This window comes from Cervus elaphus, chromosome 26 (assembly GCF_910594005.1).
Source record: "Cervus elaphus chromosome 26, mCerEla1.1, whole genome shotgun sequence".
NCBI lineage: Eukaryota > Metazoa > Chordata > Mammalia > Artiodactyla > Cervidae > Cervus > Cervus elaphus.
Window position 1 is genome coordinate 41,440,370 of NC_057840.1, and position 16,217 is coordinate 41,456,586.

The 16,217-nt window shown below is 55.1% G+C and overlaps 2 protein-coding genes across 6 annotated transcripts in view; one reads left to right on the forward strand and one right to left on the reverse strand.

Annotated features, from left to right (window-relative positions):
* Window positions 1–5,358, forward strand: part of SYTL3 (synaptotagmin like 3) — a 91,267-nt gene extending 85,909 nt beyond the window's left edge. For all 5 annotated transcript variants that reach the window (XM_043888065.1, XM_043888064.1, XM_043888061.1 and 2 more), the window contains 4 exons: window positions 1,442–1,547; window positions 2,539–2,644; window positions 3,845–4,050; window positions 5,041–5,358. In XM_043888065.1, coding sequence (XP_043744000.1) covers window positions 1,442–1,547; window positions 2,539–2,644; window positions 3,845–4,050; window positions 5,041–5,150 — 528 coding nt within the window. In that variant the 3' untranslated portion in view covers window positions 5,151–5,358. The remainder of the gene's footprint in view (window positions 1–1,441; window positions 1,548–2,538; window positions 2,645–3,844; window positions 4,051–5,040) is intronic.
* A 634-nt stretch (window positions 5,359–5,992) lies between these two features.
* Window positions 5,993–16,217, reverse strand: part of EZR (ezrin) — a 45,030-nt gene continuing 34,805 nt past the window's right edge. The window contains exons 8-14 of the mRNA XM_043888067.1: window positions 13,493–13,589; window positions 9,959–10,122; window positions 9,645–9,775; window positions 8,839–8,999; window positions 8,411–8,503; window positions 7,017–7,253; window positions 5,993–6,925 (exon numbers count right to left, since the gene is read on the reverse strand). Of these exons, the coding sequence (XP_043744002.1) occupies window positions 6,761–6,925; window positions 7,017–7,253; window positions 8,411–8,503; window positions 8,839–8,999; window positions 9,645–9,775; window positions 9,959–10,122; window positions 13,493–13,589 (1,048 nt within the window). The 3' untranslated portion in view covers window positions 5,993–6,760. The remainder of the gene's footprint in view (window positions 6,926–7,016; window positions 7,254–8,410; window positions 8,504–8,838; window positions 9,000–9,644; window positions 9,776–9,958; window positions 10,123–13,492; window positions 13,590–16,217) is intronic.

A 16,217-nucleotide genomic window follows, 5' to 3' on the forward strand; every position in this document is an offset into this window, starting at 1 on the left:
GGGGCTGTTGTGCGCCGTGCCTTCACCCCCAAGCAAATGCTAAGAGGTGATAATGGCTGACCTCGTGTCCTCAGAAAGACCGGCCGGGGTCCTAGCTCAGCTCGGCCGGGAGGGCGGGCCAGGCTGGTGGCCATGCAGGGGAGAGGCCGGGGAGAAAGGGCTGTGTTTCTTGGGGTGGCTGCTTTGCCCATGTTTCTATGCCAAGACCCAGGACAGGGAGAGAGCACGGATGAGAAAGGGGGGACGTTGGCTCTGTCACCTCCTAAGAGGTGGCAGCAGGGTATGAGGCCACGTGAGAGTCTGGCAGAGTCTTTACAAGGGCTGGGCCGGGTCCAGGCGCCCTGGTCCCTGTTTTCCCCTCCAGAGCCCTGGGGGGCTGTTTTTCAGGATGCTTCTGCTTAGAAGTGGACTTCCTGGTGGCTCAGATGGTAAACAAAATCTGCCTGCAGTGTGGGAGACCCAGGTTTGATCGCTGGGTCAGGAAGATTCCCCCAGAGAAGGGAATGACAGCCCACTCCGTGTTCTTGCCTAGAGAATTCCAGGAACAGAGGAGCATGGAGGGCTACAGTCCATGGGGTCACAGAGAGTCGGACAGGACTGACTGACTTAACGTTGCACCTCTTCTTAGAAGCAGCTCTGGTTTCTGGCCTCTACAGTGTTAAGCCCGGGCCTGGCAGGGTCCCCCCTTCCCTCCCATCTGTTTTCCTGTGGGGTCTGCACAACGCCCCCCCAGTCCTCTCCAGTGTCCTGTGCTTGCTCTTCTCAGAACCTCATTTTATCCTCAGACCTCCTCTTGGAATCTCTAAGGTCAGCCCAAGACGGCGCTTAAATCCCCGCTCCTCCGTGAAGGCTATCCTGATTTTCCCTGCCAGATGCGGTCTACGTGCCGCTTCCCCCCACCAGCTCCCTGTCGAGGGGCCCCATCCTGTCGTCTTCCCCCAGGATCTTATTCAGGTTAAGGCAGGTCGCCGCCAAGGCTGGTCATCTCTTTGATAAGCAGGCGAGGAGCCGAGATCTCCAGACTGAGAGGCGTCCCTCCTAATCCCGGCTGACAGACAAGTGACTCTTCATGCTGGATCGGGGCGGGGGTCTGCTCACAGGCCCACCCTTTTGGCCCTGCCAGGAGGGAACCATGGGGTTGTTGCAGATTTCTGGAAGCTGAGGGTGGAGGCTGCTCCCTGCTGGGGGGTAGGAATGAATCTCTACGCTTCTGTTCCCCTCCCCAAACCTCTCCACTCACTCACTCGCTAGGTGGGAGGCTGGCGCACCTCCTGCCCCCATTCCTGGGCTCTCTCAGACCTGCAGAAGCTTTGCCAGGATGGGGTGGGCAGGGGGAGGTTGGAAGGGGACACTTATGGACAGCACTGAGACAATGAGAGGAGTCCAGGAGGTTCTGGGGGCTGGGGAGACCTGCCTCTGAGCTCTGCCTCATATCCCACAGGCAGAGAAATCCGAAGACAGCCTTCCCACCAATAACGGAGAACTTGCAGTCCGGGCCAAGCTGGTCCTCCCTGCAGGGCCCAGAGAGCTCCAGGAGGCTCCAGAAGGTGGGTGGCCTCCTGCCTGCAAACATCTGTCCTTCCCTGTCACTGTACCCGAGCCTGGGGCAGCAGATGGCCTGAGAGGCCGCAGCCTTTCCTTTCTGCTGCCCGCTGAGCCCGCATTCCAGAACACCCACCAAACCCGCGAAACCCAGCCTGCTTCTCTGGACCCCTCAACTTAGGAGGGAAATCAGTGACCAAAACCAGGCTTGTGATGCCCAACTCGACGGGCTCTTAGGACGCCTGCCTGGGGGCTTCCTCCCAGGCGGCCAGCTTGCACGCTCTCTCACCAGAGAAACAGTCCGGCCATGGCCCTCTGTGTGGACCGACACCTGCATTATGGTCCAGTTCGCCTCCAACTCCAGGCTGAAGTGCCTGCCAGGCTCCCAGTGACCGGCTCCCTGCTCCCGCGCCACGTGGGCAGCAGCTGCTCAGAAGGGAGGAGGGTTCAAGGTCCTCAGCTTCACGAGGTGTAACTGACTCAGATAACGGGGGCACAGGAAAGCGGGGAGGGTGGAGAGTGAAGACCGGAGAGGAAGCAATTCCCCGTTATTAGCAATGTTGTTCTCAGCTGCTAAGTTGTGCAACCCCGTGGACTGCAGCACACCAGGCTTCCCTGTTAGTGATCTCCTGTTTGATAGAAGAGGGAATTCTGCTGCCCATGCTTGCAGGACCCCCAGCAGACCAGTAGCTCACACCCTGTGGTCATCATAGCCCCTGGACAGAGGTCTCTTTCCCAGCCCACTGGCTACAATTGGCTAAAGCTCCTGCCGCCGCCTCTCCTTGGCTCTTCATGCCTCTTGGTTTTAAATCCTCCCCTGACTATGTGGTGGGAAGCATGTGAGCAGGGCCACCACGCGTGGTGGACACGGTCCTCTGCTCTCGTTCTGGGGACCAGAGGGTTGTAACACATCCTCTGGTTAAGCTACCAGTTTCAGGGGATGGCCTTGCATGCTGTAGAAGTCGGGTTGATGGTAAATGCCAGCTTTCCTTCTAGGGACAGAAGACGAGCCATCACAGAATGGTCAGCTCTGTTTGGTGGTTCTGGGAGCCAAGAATCTACCTGTGCGGTCAGATGGCACCTTAAACTCATTTGTTAAGGGGTAGGTATTCTGTTGTAATCAATCATTATTTATTGATGACCATCACACATACAGGCAGGGCTTCCCTGGTGGCTCAGATGCTAAAGGATCTGACGGTGATGCAGGAGACCCGGGTGCAATCCCTGGGTCGAGAAGATCCCCTGGAGAAGGGAACAGCTACCCACTCCAGTATTCTTGCCTGAAGAATCCCGTGGACAGAGGAGCCTGGCGGGCTACAGTCCGCGGGGTTGCAAAGAGTCAGACACGACTGAGCAGCTAACACTTTCGCTTTCATGACACATATGGCATCATTGTCCCTGTAAGGGCACACCAAAAGTGTGAGCCACTTTAAACTTCTTATTTTAGCTTTCCTATGAAAACCCAACATAATGTGTGTTGAAGACTAGTTTCCAAGAATTCATGGTACTCAGGCGTGCTGAAGCTAGATTTGGAATACGTTTTAAACTAAACCCAAATCCTATCAGTCTTTCCCATGACACCGGTGACAGCTCCAGTGACTGAGGGGAACATGCAGAAAGCAGCACGGTTAGTAAATATTTCTTTCGCTTGACACTGACATCTCCTCTTGGATTAACAGTAAGACGGATGACTGCCTGTCTCATTCACTACGCGTTTAATGGTGTCTCCAAAAGTAAAGCAAACACCATTAATAATTATACAGAACTCCTAAATCCCCAGTCAGTGACATAATGGAAAAATGACGGCTTCCCTTGTCTAGATAGAAGTGGATGACGGCTTCCCTTGTCTAGATAGAAGTGGATTCGTGTCCTAAGCCTGCCACTTATCTGTACGGCCTTGAGCAAGTGACTGACTTAGCCCTCCTGGATTTCTTTTGTCTGAGAACAGGGTTAAAGGAGATAACGTGTGTGCCGAGTGCTGCTCCCTGGGTAGCCTCCTTGTGGCCTGGTGGTGGTCACACCGAGGAGGCAGATTAAGTCTAGGGCCACGTGGCCCAGAATCCCAAAGTACCCTTAACCCTCGGAGCAGAATTCGACTCTGAAAGTTGGAACATCCTAGTGAGAGATCACAGAGCCAGGTCTCACAATTCCCATGCTCGCTCCTTGCTTACAGTTTTTGTTCTGCGGTGGGTTTATGAGCACTTTCTGAGCACTTGATCTCACCAAGGAGCAAGTACCAGCAGGGAGCGGGGGCGCGTGGCGGGCCGAGCTTACGTGGTTTTGAATCTTTTTGCCTATGCAGCTGTCTCACTCTGCCAGACCAGCAGAGGTTGAGACTCAAGTCCCCCGTCCTGAAGAAGCAAGCCTGTCCCCAGTGGAAGCATTCCTTCGTTTTCAAAGGCGTCACCCCTTCGCAGCTGAGGCAGTCCAGCCTAGAACTGACCGTTTGGGACCAGGCCACCTTCGGGGTGAACGACCGCTTCCTGGGAGGTGCCAGGCTTGGTTTGAGTAAGTCTGTCTGATCTTTAGTGACCATTCTGACGTTCATACCATTAAAAAGAAAAATTGTTTCCATGGTGGCAGGTAACTTAATTGGCTTTGAAACTGCCTGGTGGTTTAGTCACTAAGTTGTGTCCGACTCTTGCAACCCCATGGACTGTAGCCTGCCAGGCTCCTCTGTCCATGGGCTTCTCCAGGAAAGAATACTGGAGTGGGTTGCCTTTTCCTTACCCACCATACATGGCAGTTAGTCTAGTTTTTACAACTGAGCGGTAATACAGCAAAGTATTTCAACGATTTAAATCGGATTTAGATCTGCTAAAGAAACAAAAAATTACAGGTCTCAAAATGGGCTGGGTACAGCCTTTGCTTTTGTTTCTGGCGTCAATCATGAAAGGATTATTTTCTTAAAGGAGAATATCTTCTTAACCCAAACAAACGGCAATTCAGAAATGATTTCATTAACGGAGCGAGTGCTCCTGGCTTTTCCTGGGGCAGCAAGGCTCCCCAAATGCTGTGACGACCAGGATATCCAGACACACTCCCAGGGCCTCTGAGACCACTGGGGAGAAACCAGACTCACGGTTAAATTAGTTTTAAAAGGAACCCTGTCCACGGCACTCTCTTCTCACAGAGGGCAGCTCCTCTCTCCGAGCTAGCCTGGCCCTGGTTGGCCTGGCTCCCTGCCCGTCTGCGGCCACAATGATGTATTAAGACCTTTGACCCCCTTCTGGAAGAAACAACCCAAAGCTGTCTTCTCCTCACCTCCAAACCGCAGGGAAGACGCCTCAGGCTTTTGGAGGCCTGTCGGCCCCTGGGGAACACACCTGAGCATGTCCACACCTGCTGTTAGGGGGTGGGTCCTCTCCCTTACTCGCTGGCAGGGCATGTTTTCATATGGTCTGAAGTTGCAGAGAAAAGGTACTTTCCACTTTGCTGAGAAGGGCCAGTGGGCATCCCTCAGCCATCACTAACCAACCTGTCCCTTCCCTCACACAGAGGAGGACCTGCCCAGCGGCACACACACAAGCTCACAGGCAAAGCTCCAGTGGCAGAAAGTTCTTTCCAGCCCCAACCTGTGGACAGACATGACCCTCATCCTGCGCTGACTGCTGCTCAGGTGCTGCGGGGCCCCTCACAGTGAACCTGCCCGTCTGTAGCCAGCCCACCACCGAGACGTTCTTCCGGACCCTTCCGTGTGTATTTAAGTTAAACAGATCAATCATCGATGCATACACCTTACTGAGTCTCAGGTCGGTTGTCTGTGCTTTGAGAGATGTACAAAATGACCAGATTTCAATAAATGTGCACCAGGTACCCTGGTTCCCCTGTGCTTAGCAAAGAGTGAAATTATGTGTCTCAAAGAGGAAAGACCACGGTGAGTATTTAATTCCTTCCCCCTTGGCTGTGGAAAACTGTTTCTGGAGGCCATCAGCTGGGAGTCATTTCGACCAGGTAAGGGTCACCTGAGGAATGCCGGCCTCTCAGCGCAGTTGCCAGCCTATGCAGACAGCGGGTCAGAGAAAGGCCCCTTGCCGCTCCAGCGCCTGCCTGGAGACACCTGCCACTGCCTCCTGCCTTGGGTTCATCCCCACAGGACGTCTCAAGGGGAAAGGACAGGAAGGCCGGGAATGAGCAGACAGCTACCGGCTCTTCGCAGGTGTGCTGGGGAGCAGGGGGAGGTCAGAGCAGGTTCTGCCTGTGGAAGGACTGAGATCCTAACCAGGTCAGAAGGGCCCTCACGGCTGGTGTCCGAGTTATCAGAACAGCCTGTGTGGCTTTCGCAAATAAGCAGCTCTGATAGAAAATTCAAATGCGCGCATAGTCAGTTACACACAAAAAGAACACTAAAAGCAAAACCAAAAAAAAAAAAAGTCATTTCCCAGATGTGAAGCCAGCAGTCGACCAGCCTCCTTACTGCCCTCAGGTCATGTCAGATTCAGGGCCGTGGTTTTTAATATGTAATTCTTTTATTATTCTGTAAAAGGTAACAAAATATACAGAATGAAACTTTCCCTTTTTTTAAACTAATGTTACAAACCCACATTATCGCTTACATATAAATACTATGCTCTATAGCTGATCATTATTTAGGTGTGTAAGTCCAACAATGTAGCCCTCTACCTGTTAAGCAAAAAGAAAAAATTTATCCAGAGTACAGTATCCAGCATTGTTTATCCTGAGGAATCGAATGATCACAGGATTTCGTCAACTGAACTGAAGGCCTGGAGGAAGGAAATGGTGTGCGTGCGTAAGGGATTGCGTCAAACTTTTCACCCTTCAAAAAACAAATATACAGAGGAGGATCCTTCATAGAAATCAAGAAGAAAATCAATTTCAGCTAATTTCAGATAGAAAAAAAGTATGGCACAGAATATAAGCCACGATGTGGTTTTAATTATACTGAATCTGTATCATACATGCCAGCATGGAGGAGTTAGTTATTTCAGACTTTACAGGCATCTTTCCTTAATTGATTTCGTCCTGCTCCAAGCAAAAAAAAAACACAGGAAGTGATTCAATAAAAATAAAAATAAGAATCAGGCCTGTTTGGCACTATGATACAATTGGAAAAAATAAACCAGGGAAACTGCCGCCGGTCCCAGCCCCAGAACACTCCCACTGAAGTAACTGCCCTCTTGGTAAAGGACCCCGAGCCGGGAGAGGGTGGCGGCCGCAGGGCCGGGGGCGGCGCGGGGTGGAGCCGAGGCCCGGCCCCTCACATGGCCTCGAACTCGTCGATGCGCTGCTTGGTGTTGCCTTGCCGGATCTGCCGCAGCGTCTTGTACTTGTCCCGGCCTTGCCTCATGTTCTCGTTGTGGATGATGTCGTTGTGGGTCCGCTTGTTCTCGTCTCTGGCCTGGGACAGCTCACTGGTCAGAGTCTGCAAGGGGAAGCGGCCCGCGGTCAGCTCCAGCGGCCCGCGGTCAGCCCCATGGCCCGCCCGGGCGCCCCCGCCCCGCCCCGGCCCTCACCATCAGCTGCCGCTGCACGCGCTCGTTCTTCTCAGCCTCGGTGACGCGCTTCTCCTCGTTGCGGTCGCCCAGGATGCCCTCGCTGGACAGCTCGGCGCTCAGCTCCGAGCCCTCCTCCTGCGGGCCCTCGTGCACGTGGTAGTTCACCGGCTCGTAGGCCGGCGGCGGCGGCGGCGCGGTCATCACCAGGTGCAGCTCCTCCCGGGTCTTCACCAGGTCATCCTGGGCTTCCTTGGCCTTTGGAAGCAGGTTGAGAGGCAGGTGAGAACGTTCACAGACAACCTCGGGCCTGAATCCTTAGGGACCACCTTTTAAACGAAGGCCCACTGTCCGTGGGGAGAGCAAGATCCTGCACCCTCCCGTCCCCCGCCGGCTGGATGCGGCGGGCTGCAGCAGCGCTGAGCCGAGGGCCGGGCTCTGGCTGACCTGGTGGCCGGTCCACCGTCTGTGCAGCTGCCCCCAGGTCTGGAGACCCGGGTCAACTGCGCCCGCGGCACTGAGAGAACTAGACACTTTTCTAAGTACTATAACTTCTTTACAGTCCCTGTACATGCTTACTGTATATACTTTTGAAAAAAATATGATGAAGCCCTCCAGCCACTGAAGGCTTTTGATGTTCGATTTTACATTCCCCCAGTGGCAGGCTGGGCATTGCTTATCAAGCTCCTGCCTGTCAGCAGGTGGTTCACACCCTTCCTCACCCCATAATCCTTCCAGCAGCTTGGGCAGGGGTGGGGGAGACACCGCACCACCATCCTGACCCTGGAGATGTGTTTAGTTTGTACCTGTTTTGTAATCCACTTCTTTCATTTAATACTTGAGCACTTTCCTCAAAAACCCAAGGACCAGTCTCTTCTGGACACAACTCGGGTTGGGGGATGGGGGTCCCCCATGAGGGGGAGGGGGCCACCACAGGTGAGGAAGTGTGGAAAAGGGCTGGTGAGGGGAGAGGAGCCCCGCAGCCTGGCAGAGGTCTACCCTCCGAACCCCGGGACCCGTGCAGTCTGCCCGCGGGAAGGATGCGGGTCTATTACAGCAGCAACTGACTAAACCTCTGGGTGGGGGGTTTGGACACCCCACAAGCTAGGTAATGCTCGTCCTGGCTCTATAACAGGGAACCGAGCCTCAGAGGTGAGGCCGCCCACCCATGGCACAGGAAGGAGTAGCCAGAGCTGGACTCGGGGGGGGGCTTAGAGACCCCCAGGGTGCAGGTCTTCCCCCACACCGCGGGGAGCATGTTAGGAGCGGCAGAAGGGCTCAGGGCCGGGACTCTGGGCGTCCTGGGGGCACGCATGTAATCTGACTTAGAGCTAGTTCCTGACGGGGCGTCCCGAGCCCAGAAGGTGGTGTCCCAGCTGAGCCCCCGCCCCGCCTTGCCGGCGCCCCGCGCTCACCCGGAGCTGCCACTCTTCCACCTCGTTCTCCTTGCGCCGCCGCGCCTCCTCCAGGAGGGCTATCTTGGCCGTGTACTCGGCGAGCTCCGTGGCCTGAGGAAGGAACGGAAGCCCAGATTATTTCCAGAACGGTTTCAGCACGCCACTCGTGAAGGAAGGGTCACATATTTTGGTATATGGTGCCCCATCCCTGGCCAGCGGTGTCCATCGCCCGCAGTGTCTGAGGCTGCACCTCGCCGGGGCTGCCGAGTCCATCCCCCCACCCAAGGCCCAACCACTGGGGGGCTTCCCTCCCCACCGGCCACCTTACACCCTCAGATCACTTTACAGCCCCGCCGTAATGTACAAACGATCATCAGGCAGGTGTCACTCTGCCAGTCCCCAGGGGCAGCCTCCCTGTAACCCAGCACGAGGCCAGCGGCTCCTACCAGCTGCTCCTGGCTCTTGATCTGGTCGGCTGCCTGCTTCTCCAGCTCCTCCTTGGCGCGCAGCGCGGCCAGGCGGTCAGCCTCCAGGCGCCCCGCCTCTTCCTGGGCCCGCTTCCTCTCCTCCTCCAGCTTCAGGGCTCTCTGGATCTGGTCGGAGAGCTCTAGAGAGAGCGCAGAACCAGAGCTGCTCGAGGTGCGGTCGGGAACCCCTCAAGTCCTGCCCCGATTTCCCCTCAGGGGACCAGGTGGGACCGTGGCAGGAATCACCCCTATGCTGCAGAGCAGGGGACCGGGTTCGGGGCCGCTCCTCCCAAAGACCCTGTGGGGAACACTGGGCGACTGGTTCCTCAGGGCACACAGGACCACATCCCCACGGTGAGGACACCCCCCCACCCCTCCCGGGCTGGCTGAATCCTCGCCCGGCTGCTCTCCTCAAACTCAGGAGACCGGGACCACTCCCTCGGCTCTCGGCTTAGGTGGTCCGTGCAGCAGGGCTCGGGTGAGCTCGGCAGAGCGCTCTGCCTCCGCGAACCTCCACATCCTCATCAGGAACAGGGGGATAATTCAAACCTCACCCCACCACACCCTGGGGAAATTTAAAAGGTTTACATCCAGCAGCATTCGGCACAGAACCCACAGAACTAGCTTCTAATCCCAATCACAACTTTATCATGTCTCTTCTCAAAGTCTCTACTTTGGGTGTGAGCTTAACGGAAAGGGGTCCCTCCGGGTTGCCTGTGTACCCACCATCCGACCCTCCCATCACAACTGGACCAGAGCCCCTCCTCCCAGGAGGCCCCGCCCACCTTTCTCCGCCTTCCTGGTTTTTTCCTCGTAGTCCTGAAGCCTGAGCATCAGTTCCTCCTTCTCACGCATCATCTGCTCTTTTTCTCTCTCCACGGTTTCTCTCCTCTTCTTCTCGGTTTCCAACTGCTGCCTGTTTCCAGGAGGGGAAGGTAAGCATGGTGTCCACACAGCAGCCTGCTCGTCCCAGCCCCGTCCACCCGGCAGAGGACACAGGTGACAGCACTGACCCCAGCCGCCCGGATGGCTCCCCGCCTCGGGGGGCCCGCACACTGGGATCCCCGCCCCGCCCCTTCTAGTCGCCCCGCCCCCTCACCTCTCCAGCTGCTTCTGGTGCTTCTCCTCCCGGGCCTGGGCCTTCATCTGCTGCACCTCAATGGTGTCGGGCTTCCGGCGGCGCATGTACAGCTCGTGGTTCCCCATGCAGAGCTGCAGGATCCGCTTGTTGATCCGCAGGCGGGGCGCGTAGAACACGAAGTCCTGCGGGACAGAGCAGCGTGGACGCTGACGCGGGGATGCGGGGTCTCTGGCTTGCTTCTCCCAAACCCGACCCCACCCAGTGGAAAGCCGCTGACCCCAGCAACGCGAGGAGGGGGTGTCCTCGGTGCCAGGGGGCGAGCATCCTCTAGGACAAGCAGAGGGATTATGTGCAGTCAGCGCACGCCTGTGTGTGCACACAGGAACCCCACAGCTGGACCAGCGGCTGACATCCTCCTCCAGCCCCTGATGGCCCCATCCCTGATTCTTGCCTGGACAGCGCAACTTCTCCTATTTGAGTTTCCCTCTCCTCCGCCTCAACCTTTCACTTCCCACCACTGCCAGCGCACCGACTGGGGCACCGCTGGAGCTTCAGCGCCAGCCGGGCAGCTCCAGGACCCCGTACGAATGGCCTGGTGCCCGTGAAGGCCTTCGGGCTGAGCCCCCCTTCCACTCAGCTGCGCCCTCACCAGGAGCAGGCCTCCATGGGCCCCCCTCGGCGTGTCACGTCCAATCCCACACACCCGCGGCTGTCACTTCGGTGCCCACTGTGGCCGATGGGAGACATCAGCCACGGGGGCTGCCAGCGCCTCACCCTGCCGGCCTGTCCCGGTATCTTCCACCCCGAGTCAGCCTCTTGGCGCTCTGGGCCATGTTCGCGCACCTCTGCCTTGACGGGACCAAACCCACTCTCTGTTTACGGGCGTCCAGGGGACACCTACTTGAGGGGCGACAGTTCACGCGGCCCTGCCGTGTCTGACCCCATGACCCTGGGCAAGTCCCTCCACCACTCGGAGAGCCTCAGCGTCTTCAGCTATACAATCGGTGGCTTTGTTGTCAGGACTGAGTCACAACATATTCCCAGGGACTGAGAAAGGCATCTGGCACAGTGAAAGCTGGCTGATACAAGAAACGCCTGGCTCAGACTTCGGGCTGCCTTACGACACCGCTACTGGAAAGCCTTCTTGAAAACAACAGAAATCACAGCACCCAAGGGCTTCCTGACTCTGTGACCGCATGGGTCTGGGACAGTCTTCTTTCTTGGCTCCTGGTCACCCGTGTGACTAACACAGGTGACAGAGGAACAGTGTGGTTTAGAAACTCTGCCTAAAAGTTAAGAGTCATCTGCTTCCTCTTCCTGCTTTCCTTGCTCCTGGGAACCACAGTGCCCTCCGCATCCAGACTGGAACAGGGGAGGGTGGTCTGAAACAAAGGACCAGCCCTCCTGAAGCCTACAGGAACCTGCCAGGCGAGCTGGTTGACACACCCAGGAAGGGCTCAGTCTCTCCACCTGTCCCCAAACGCGGGGGAGGGAGTGATGGCAAGCCACAGAGCCCACGGACTTCCTGGGCAGGGCTCTCCTTGGGGTTTCACACGCTTGTTATTAAGTCATCGGGTTTCCCAAGGAGCAGGGAGAAACAGGTATTTTTATCACCCACCTTTCTCCTGTTACACGGGAAAGCCACCTCTCGTGACTGCACAGCCCTGCTACCCAAGTGGGTCCTGGCTGTGGTTCCCAAGTATTTGCAAAGAAACTAATGAAAAATGTCACTTAAAGAGGAAAAAAACAAACAAACCAAGGGTCAGAACTGCAGGTGACGCTCCCGGAGAACACAGCCGCCCAGACACAGGGTTGTGAGTGCCGGGGATGGCGAGAGCACTGGTGCAAGGGAGACGAGGAAACTCCCACGCTGCCTCTGCAGGTGGACAGTTTCTGACTTCAAGTTAAAAACTAGAGGCTAACATTCAGAGATTTCTAAATCCACGTCTCCAGTCCAGGCCTCCTGATGCAACTCGGGGCAGGCTAACTCTGGCAGAGAATGAGATCCTCAAAACGGAAACCAGGAATGCTCAAGGAAAGTGAATCCAAGGTCCCAAGGAAACAGGTGAGCCTCTGGGCTGCTCCCTGCTTTCATCAGCTGGGCAGAGCCTGACGTCAAGGGCAGGTCTCCACCCTTCTGCTTTTTCCATGGGGCATGCACCAGAGGCCCTTTTCCAAGGGGAGCCAGCTGTCTCGGCCCAAAGCAGGCCCACCCTTGCGTCAGGGCTTTGACCGTTCACGACTGGAAGGTCCCAGTGCAGGAGTCAACACATGGCGCCAAACTGGGGTATCTGAGCGGCTGGCTGGGAGGAGGAGCCGCCTGGCCAGGGCGCGGGGCTGGGGCTCAGCTGGGGGCTCCCTGGGGGCGCTGCCCTCCACATGGGTTCAGGGGTCCCTCCCCATGTGGTACGGCGACCTTTGGGTTTCTGGATTTGTTGTTACGTGCAATGATGCTGTTAAATCCACTGCCAGAGGGCACTGCCCTCATTTCCCGGTTTCATCTCTCCACTGGTGTCTATACCTCCTGGAGTGGGATCCGCCCTGCTCCGCTGTGCCCACCATCCTAGAGTCGCACCTACACGCAGCACGCAACCTGCAAAGGTCTCTCCCTTTTTCCCCCTTTAAGTGATGGCTTCACATAAAACCAGATTATAGTAAAAGTACACTTGGCTAATTCAACCCAGTGCATTACAATTGCCTCTGCTTGGGAATTTATGATTATATCCTTCCAGCTTTGCAAAAGCTAAACTTAAACCCAATTTGAAAGCACATACAACTTAATTCTTCAACAGTCTACCTAGAATTCCTACTTCTGTCCGTAAACTTCTTTAAAAAGGCTCTGAACAATCAGTAACATCTCAAGTGCAGCCTGTACCGGGTCGCAGGCTCTCCTCGCCACCCCATGTCACCGCCCACATCACGCGGGGACACTATGACCCTTGGTTCGTGGTGCCGCATATTAATGTGACCTGTTACCATGGCGCCTGAGAGTCTGTATTAAACACTTGTTTCATTTAAAACAAATGTTCAACTACTCATGGAGCAAAGGAGTCAAGAGTTTGCAAATAGCAGGAGTACTGAAACTGTCTCTCAGTAAGGACAATACTTGGCCCCATGGTGTTCAGACCGCTGGTTTTCCCTGAGGACTAACCCCCTGGGAGGAAGAGCTGGATAGCAATGCTACATGCTGACCCCTGAGCATCAGCCATCAGCAAGCGCACCCAAGTCCAGGAGGGCTCCCAGACGTGTGTCTCCCAGCCTAACGCTGTTACCTGTGGAACCAAAATTACCCAAGACACGGAAGTCCTTTTCCGAACCGTAATTTTGGTAAAATTCACAACAGGCTCTAAGAAGGGTAAGAGAACTCCTTCAAGCAGCAGTTTTTTTAAGAACAGATTTCCGAGTAGAAAACAAACTCCTCCCCTCTGCCACCCCCCCAACAGGTAGTTCTGAAATCACTGGTTCCTTGTCACACACAGAAATCTGTTATCTTGGAGACGCATTATGGCTGCCAGAATGAAAAAACAGCAAAGGTAACTGTCATGGACTTACAGGAGCCTTCTTGTCGATGGGCTTGATGACAAACTTCTTGTCATTGAAAGAGATGTTCCTGATCTCGCTCCATGGGAAGCCAATCTTTGGGGTCAACCTAAGGTCCAAGAAAAAAAAAAAGGTGGGAGAAGTTAGATGTGTACTTGGATTGGCTAAGAAAGGTTTGCAAACCCATTCTTAATTGTTTTTAGTTCAATTACAAAAAGCATAAAGCGAGCCCAAGAATCACAACATGTAATATCCATCATAGCCAAGACAGCTGCCACCTGTGCTGGGCAAGCTGACGGGGGCGGGGGGGGGGTCCGTCAGCATGGAGCTCTAGGAGGCCTGAATAATGCTCCCATTTAACACATCTTTCTCGGTGACTGCGGCCATCTCCCGGCTTGTAATCTTGAGGTCAACTTGGATGCCTAACCAAGCACATCCTTTTTCATCCTTTAAACCTCTCTTACAACCATCCTTTGCAATTCATTCCCACATCACCACCCTGACACCTCTCACGTGCCAGCAGCCTAATCAAGTCCCTTGTTGCTGGAACCCTACTTCCCGTCTGATTAATGTCCCGTTTGTTTACTCCATTCCCCTACTCAAAAATGCCAACACGGCCCTAACCTCACCCGGTTTCTAAAGATGAAACCCACAGTCCTTAACTTAGTATCCAAGAGCCTTCTAACCGAGCCCCAGCGGCCGGGTTCAGCCCATCCTGTCAACACAGGGTTCACTGCTGCCACCCCCCTGCCTGGAAGGGTCTCCCACCTCCCTCCCCCACCATTCCCGGACCTGCAGAGCTCAGGCCAGCTCATTCTCCCTCTTGCGACAGCCCTTCTCCTCTCCAGGTGCCATCCCTTATACTACGCAAACTATTCTTGTGTTATTCACATTATTACATTATTACTGAGCTCTCTGAAAACCCTTTCCCAAACACGCTCTACCCAGAGCAGCTGCTCACAAATGGAGAAGGAAAGCGCTTAGCATGGTTCAAGTCCAGCGTTTCCTTGCTGATTGTGTCTGGGTGGTTGCTTCATTGCTGAAAGTGGGGGTGTTCAAGTCACCACCCCCCCCCCCCCCCCCCCCCCCCGCCGTCACTGTATTGGTGTCTGTTTCTCCCTTCAGAACATCTGTTTGCCTTCAGGTGCTCTGATGCTGGGTGCACGTTTATGTACAACTGTTACATCTTCTTGGTGAGCTGAGGGCATGGTGTGAATTCAGCTCCTCTGGTTCTCATTTGCATGATGCACGTCCTCCTGGCGGGCCAGACACCTTCCTGGACACGTTCCAGCCCAGCGCTCGGATCATACACCCTAACGAGAGGCCCACTGCAGTCCTACTCAGTCACGACTCGTCCACCACTGGCCAGAACTCTGGGTTTTTAATTAGCATTCCTGGGAAGGCTCACTGTATGAATTTAAGACCACCACGTTGCTCTATGAACTTTGTAATTCCCACCCTATTCTATTTTCCGCCCGCTTGGGAGACAGAGCCCCCGCCACCCCCCCAGGAGGAGTGACAAGGATGGGAGGGTACCATCCCCCCTCCCCAGAGGGGAAACAAAGCCCCTCCTTTGGAGCCCTTTTTCGGCTTTTGCCTGGAGGAGTCCTCCACCCTATTCTTGCGACACATTTACCATGGATACCTTTCCAGAAGTAAGGACAGATCCTCAAGGCATCTTTCAAAGATGCTGCTGTCAAAAACAGTCCTTGCCTGTGAGCCATAAACCTCCAATTTAGGAAAGGAAAAGGGCGGAGGCCTACACTGCCTACCAGCATGTTTAACCAAAAACAGACGGGCAATGTAGGTCCTGCTGTGACGACGCAAGCTGAGTCGAGGCAGTGGGGGTGGCCTCTGAAGGCCGGGAGAGGGCACCTAAGCCTCTTCGGGGACCCAGGAGTCAGGGCACTGGCCAGGCTGTGGTTTAAGGGTCAAGCCCTTCTGGAACACATCCTTTTGCAAGCATTCTCCTATAGGACCACCAGTGCCCGTTGAAACAGATCTGGTTAGCACACTTCAAAGCACTCAAAAAAGCATGCAAGGAGTTTGTTTGTTCAGTTACTATGAGATATATAATGTTGCTGTTTAGTAGTTCAGTCGTGAATGACTGTTTTGCCAACCCCAAGGGCTGTAGCCCGCCTGGCTCTCAGTCCGTGGGATTTCCCAGGCAAGAATACTGGAGTGGGTTGCCATTTCCTCCTCCAGGGGAATCTTTCCAACCCAGGGATCGAACCTGAGTTTCCTGCCTTGGCAGGCGGATTCTTGACTACTCAGCCACCGGGGAAGCCCTATCATTTAAAGTCATTTTGTTTACAGGTCTCTGAACAATGGAAAGGAACTCAGCACATCATCTGTCCCTGCCATGGACGTCAGCCTCCGTCCTTCCATGGAAAAGCCATGAAGGAGAGACAGCAGGCAGGCATCAGCTGCTTCAGAACACTTTGTTCCGAGGAACACATGGCCAGCGTGCTGGGAAGGGCAGAGGTGCTGGAACCAGCCTCAGCCTTGCAGTCAGCACTGCGGACCGGGCTTCCAATGCCCTGAACTTTCAAGAGCCAATGATTTGTTCTCTGGCTCCTAGTTTTATCTGGGTCTCTCCAAACAGTTTCTAACACAGAAAACTTGGACCTTCAGGCTCGACAGGCATGTTTCTCTCAAGAGCTGGGCACCCCGTCTCCATGGCCTCCAGCTTCGGCCCTCTGCTGTGCCTGCAAAGTTTATCTTTGTAAGACTGAAA